General features: G+C 50.2%; 1 protein-coding gene across 1 annotated transcript in view; it reads right to left on the bottom strand.

The window, feature by feature from the left end:
* PTTG1IP (pituitary tumor-transforming 1 interacting protein) overlaps nt 1-6412 on the bottom strand; it is a 52767-nt gene that overhangs the window by 389 nt on the left and 45966 nt on the right. The window contains exon 9 of the mRNA XM_012002598.1: nt 52-1884. Coding sequence (XP_011857988.1) covers nt 1838-1884 — 47 coding nt within the window. The 3' untranslated portion in view covers nt 52-1837. The remainder of the gene's footprint in view (nt 1-51; nt 1885-6412) is intronic.

Raw genomic sequence — 6412 nt, 5'->3', positions numbered from 1 at the left:
GTACATACTACTGTATTCATACAAAGTTCGTATTTAACAACCAAGCTCTACCTTCAGCTCAGCAGCCTACATTCAGGACGCTGATTTTGCGTACACACTACTGTATTCATACAAAGTTCGTTCAAGTCTATTACTAAGTTTCTTTTATGAATAAACAATACAAAGTCCAATTTTGATGGCTGCTATAAAATACTTAGGAAACTCTGCAATACTTTACTACAAATGCAAATGCCCAAGAGGTCAGAGAAATCAGTCTGAAGAACTGGGTGCAAGTTCTATTCTTTGTGAAAATTTCAGCATAGGAATGTTATTCCCAGTACAGATGTACACAGTCAAAAAGGCTGATCAAGCTGTTTGATGAGTTCTTAGTGTTCTGGATCACAGTGATCTGCCTGTGAACTTTAGTTCATGCTGAAGACAGTTTTCTCAGTTTTCATGACTGTGAAGTGTGAAATGGAATGCATCATTTATCTTAGGTGCTGTCGACCTACTTTCCCAAAGCAAAATGTTTTAAAATTCAAGGCAATCTGGAACGGGGACTATTTTCAAACTTCCTCAGGCAGCACTTTTCAGTGATTCCTCGCACGCTGCTCTCCCTGCCATGAAGCGCTTGGTCTACTTACTAAAGCCACGTATCCTGATTTTACAGAAACGTGGGGCAGGTCCAGCAGTGCCACTGGAGAGCTCCCGGAGAAGCCCACTCTGAAGGAAGGGCTCAGAACACCCTTGAGCCAGAGCAGCTGGAAGCTGGACTGGTCCCGTGCAGCAGAAGGAGCACTGGCGCCTGCTGGGTAGTGTGAGGAGAGCCCTCAGCTGGCTCTGGACACACCTGCTTCTGGGGCACACGGCCCAGAGCCAGGCCTGTGGATGGGCCTTCCTTTCTTCTTGGGGTGGAGCCCGTCCCCACGATCCCTAAATGGCCACCCCCCAGACAGCCCGACAGGCAGGGAGAGGCTTGCAGGCACTGAGGATGCCAACAGGGCTGGAGAGAGCTGCAGCGTCCTGCCCCGTCCTCCCAACGCTGCTGGCACACAAGCAGGCAACCGGTGCTGCAGAGGCAGGCCAAACCCCACATTTATAATTCAAGCTTCCAAGGGAAAAAGATTCTATGTTCTAGTAAAGATACAAATTTTTAAAACTGTCCAAAAAGAGCCTGAATTTTTATATGAAAGTCTTCTGGTGAAATCTTTTAAGTAGGGAGGAAAATCCAGTAATTTTTTTTTTCTTTTTTTAAAGGTTTAGCTATTCCCCAATGCTATTTAATACAATTGAGGTTAGGAAGTAAGTCCTTATCAGACTGTGTACTGGAACCCCGTGTCATCAGCAAAAGCCATGTGAGTCAACAGGTGTGAAGACTCGATGCTGTCTGTGGTTTTATGGGGAATGATGAGGGCTGGTCAGTTCTCCTCACGACAGAAGCCAGACCGGCTTCCCTCTGTTGCGTGTGAAGCTTGTCAGCAGACAGAGAGGAAGGCGGGGTTCTGCTGCTGCCCCGGAGAATGACAGTCATAGCGCTAGGTGCCGTCAGGCGGCTTTGCGTGCAGTTAGCTTCTTACAAACTGAGAAGAGTATAAAAAACCCCAAACCCCAAAGATTTCTTATTTCAAGTGACTAAAGCTAGAAACAGAGATGAACAGGGAATAGAAGGTCACCAGTTTGCAGGATGAGAGGAAGACTGTCCTTCAGGGGCAGCTCTCCGGCCACCTGTCCTGGAAGGCTGGCAGGTTCACTGGTCAAGGTCAGGAGACCGCGAGGGCCACGTGGTCTCCCGGCTGGGCTGCGCTGCGGAGTGTGCGCCTCACAGGAAGCGTCGGGACTGCCTGACGGCTGGAGTGCTTTAGTTGTTTTCAAATCTAGCATATGGGTTTTCTTCTTTAAACAGGCCTGAAAACAAAATCAACCTGAATCATAACTTCGTTCATTCAACCAGAAACAAAATCTTAAAAAGCCACACAGACTGACTAAGTTTTATAAGAAGATTTACTGAGGGTATAGCAACAACAGGCGTTGTAAGCAGGCTCTCATACTGTGCTTAACCTTTTTTGAAGTCAAACCACTTTAAACTTTGAAATAAAATTTACTAGAAACAAGAATTCTAACAGATCCTAAGAGATAAGCACTTATTTCCTGATGCTCGGCAAAGAAAAGAAATTTAAGGCAAATATTTCTTTCCACAGTGGTGGGTTAGTTCCACAGTGAATGGCTTGTATTAAACAAAATAACCTTACCTTGTGCTTATACTTGCTCTTAAACCTTTCGAATTAAGGCTACAGAAAGAACTAACACGACCCTCAATCTAACTCTCAAGTACTCGGACAGAACTGGGATAAAATGTGTATTTAACCATAAGAGTAAACCCATGGTAGTTACCCAAGGACCAGGAGTTTTCCCTTCACACTGCAGACACACATGCACATATACACTCTCTCTCCCCCTTTATTTTTTATTTGAGACGGAGTTTTGCTCTTGTTGCCCAGGATAGAGTGCAATGGTGCAGTCTTGGCTCATTGCAACCTCTGCCTCCTGGGTTCAAGGAACTCTCCTGCCTCAGCTTCCGGGTAGCTGGGACTACAGGCATCCACCACCACATTTAGCTAATTTTTGTATTTTTAGTAGAGACAGGGTTTCACCATGTTGGTCAGGCTGGTCTCGAACTCCCGACCTCAGGTGATCCGCCCATCTCGGTCTCCCTGTAATCCCTCCCTGCAGCTGGGATTACAGGCGTGAGCCACCACCCCGGCCTCTCTCTCCCTTTAAAAATCTGTATTGCACACTAAAATTATCTGCAGTGATTACAACAAAGCTACTCACTGCAGGTATTCTGGGGGCTGGGTGGAAGAGGAGGCAGGGAAGCAGAGGGATGGTAAGGAAGGGCCTAGCCACATTTCTTTCTTGCCTGTCAAGGAGGGCCACAGGCATCAGGCTTTGGGAGATGAGGCTCAAAGTCGGTTTTGGGAAAGAGTCATCAGATACCAGCTGCAAGGAGACTGGTTAAGGTCTTATTGAAAAACCTGCTCCTGAGTCTACTTCCAGTTCAGAGGGAAAACCCAAAGCCAAAAGAAGGGTTTTGCGTGCGTGCTGGTATTTTATATAACTGCACCAGGTTGACTCACACACTTTCTCCCACTCTCCCATCAGAAATTCCTCAGAATTATTCTACCTAGCCGAGGCTGTCTAAAGCACAGGCCATTCAATGGGCTTTATTACAAACTGGCACAAAAAGCTAATTTCATCAATGCAATTAAAGGGCCAAATTAACCACTAAAATGGCAGGTGCAAGTCAATCAGGGCCCTGACACAGAAGACACCGCTCCACCAAGAACCTGGCCGGCCGCCCATAGCCTCACGCCCGCCGGGAGCTGGGGCACAGTAAAGGTCAAGCAACTTTAAACACAGCTTGCACTTGGCGATAGCAGGTGCTGGGCTGTGTGTGTGTGTGTGTGTGTGTGTATCCACCTCATCTTTTATTTACATTAACGTTAGTCACTAGGTGCCAAAAAGCTCATTCGACTCTTGCATTTCAAGGAAAGCATGCTGCCTTTAGCCAAGGCCTGCACAGACGCTGCTGGGCCCACGCTCCACGAACACAGGCATGCGCTCGCTGAGGAGGGCGACCCTGGTGCTGCTCCTTGTGACAGCTGCACGCAGGTACCCGGTCACCACCCACTCCAGACACACACCAGGAAACACAGGCGACGGAGGGGGCGGGGCAAGGACAAGGCAGCAGCGAACCCAGAAAGTCAGTGCCCAAGCGCGAAGCACTCAGGAGACTGATGGGCGGGAACACGTAGGAAAAAGCCTCCATCAGCCGCTGGTCATCTCGAGGCCAGCAGCCACAGCAGCCTCACACCCCAAAGTCGACACTTCGAGACTGGCAGGACTCACCTGGCCTCAGGTCACAGCACAGTCACATGGAGGGGACTTTCCAAGGAGGCCAGAACTGACAGGAAGGGGACATCCCAGCCAGTGGGCAGAGCTACCCAGCGTTTACAGCCCAGGGCACCAGCAGCATGGGGCCTCTGCAGCCCCCATGAGAGGGAACCAAGCCTCTGGGGGCTACAACGCCAACCACCCACGCCTGACAGAGGCGCTGCTCACGGTGGCTGCTGGGCTTTGCAGTCCTGTCCCCTACCTGATGACAGAAACAACTGCAGTGATGTCACCATGCCCCCAGTGGGCGGGATCCTAAAATACCACAAATTTATGGTATTTCCTAATACAAACAGAAGACTCAAAACACCTGCATTAGTCAGAAAAGGCTCTGAAATTTTCCAATTAGGTTTAGCCTTTAATACACTGCTTCAAGGAAAGCACCGTGGGCACAGAACGACAGATTCCTGAGGCCCACGGCTGCCGTGAACCCAGGACCTCACACCTCGCACAGGCGAGGAGTCAGTTCCCACCATGTCCATGACGTCACACAACCACAAACCCAGCGCGGGAGACGCTAGACTCTTTGCGGACTTTAAAATCAGAACAGAATTGGCCAGGCGCAGTGGCTCACGCCTGTAATCCCAGCACTTTGGGAGGCCGAGGCAGGCAGATCATGAGGTCAGGAGATTGAGACCATCCTGGCTAACACGGTGAAACCCCGTCTCTACTAAAAACACAAAAAATTAGTTGGGCGTCTGTAGTCCCAGCTACTTGGGTGGCTGAAGCAGGAGAATGGCGTGAACCCGGGAGGCAGAGCTTGCAGTGAGCCGAGATCGCGCCACTGCACTCCAGCCTCGGCAACAGAGCGAGACTCCGACTCAAAAAAAAAAGAAAAAATCAGTACAGAATCAATGAAGCGCGACTGGGTGATGGTGTTCAGTGTTCAGCAGTGAATGTCACGTGATTTGGGGGAGCACAGATCATGTAATGCGTATTTCCGATTCACTCCAACTAAATAAAAGGTTTACACTTGGCAAATACATTCCTTCTGGCTCCTTCAAAGCTCCCCTCCAGAATCTCTCCAGACACAACCAAACAAGAACAGAACCCCCAGGCCGGGCAAGAGGGAGCAGGGCCAGTGCTGGGGAGTGCTTGGAAGGAGCGCCTGCCACACTCAGAAGATGGCAACGAGCAACGAGCAACGCTCCAGTGGATGAGGGGCCACCCTGAAACAAAGACCAGAAAGCCGCAGCACCTCGGCTGCACAGGGGCGCCCACGGGAAGCCGAACACGACAGCAGAACAGCCGCAGACTTCCAGCCCAACAGTCTTGTGACTCGATAAGCAAACAGGTGTCTGAGAAACCAGACTTCATGAAGACGACTGGCTGAGATAAAAATATTCTTAGGAATGAGTTCACCACAGCACTGCTGGCGACAACCGCCAGCTGTTCCTCTCTGGAGAGACCTCCTTCTGTTCCAATGGGTGAACCCAGAGCCCAATCTCAGGCCCCACTGGCACTAACGAGGACCGAGACAGTGTGCCATCACCTCCCAACCAGTCCAATGAGGACCCAGACAGTGTGCCATCGCCTCCCAACCAGTCCAATGAGGACGCAGACAGCGTGCCATCGCCTCCCAACCAGTCAAAAAGGAGGCGTGACCAGTCCTTACCATATTTTTTTCTGATTTCATCATGTCTTGTCTTCATCTCTGCTCTCCTAAAACACAGAGGAACATCATGAGCACCAAGCTACAAGGCACAGCAGAACTGCTAGACACGCCCTTCCGGGTCCTTCAGTGGAGGCTCCAGGTTTCTTCTGGTGGCTTCCCTCCAGTTCCCAGAGTGAAACCAGGATGGGGACAAGCTTGGTCATCAGGCCACACACCCACCAGGACAGGCAAGGTGACAAGGAACCCAGTCTTCGAAGGTTGTTCCAATGTATTATTCTATTCTTTTCAATAAAAGCAATTCAAATGCCCAATATCGTGATTTTTAAAAAGCTTTTTTCATATGAAGAAAATACAGTAAAAATCATATACCAGGTTCTGAATGGTTAGGAAAATGCAGTCGTCAGCTTTTACTTAGTAGCATGTGACTTCAAGGTGACTACATGGAAAATATGTCCCGCCTCCACCCTCACCTGCCACCAACCTGAGAGTTGGCCCCTCAGATCCTCTCCCTTGCCAGGTGTGGACGACACTACCTCCTCCCAGGGCTACCCGAGAGCCCCAGCACACACTCAGGAGAGTGCTGTGTCGCCAGGGAAAGGGTGACAGGAGAGCCGACCTGGCCACAGTCAGACGCTGTCCCCTCTGAGCCTCAGCTTGCTCTTGGCAAATGCTGGGCCGGGACGACGCCTTAGCAGTCGTCACACATTGGTGACACCGAGCGCAGACTCAGTCTTATCGCACTGATGGGAGGAGACCAGCGAGGAAGCCCGTGGAAGCAAGGTTCGCAGCCACTACTAGATTCCCACCACGGTCTCTCCCTCTCTACCACGACCTGGAAGATCCCCTGGGCACTACACACATTCTTAA

This window comes from Mandrillus leucophaeus, unplaced genomic scaffold (assembly GCF_000951045.1).
Source record: "Mandrillus leucophaeus isolate KB7577 unplaced genomic scaffold, Mleu.le_1.0 Scaffold69, whole genome shotgun sequence".
Taxonomy (NCBI): Eukaryota; Metazoa; Chordata; class Mammalia; order Primates; family Cercopithecidae; genus Mandrillus; species Mandrillus leucophaeus.
This window is presented reverse-complemented; position numbering and strand designations above follow the sequence as displayed.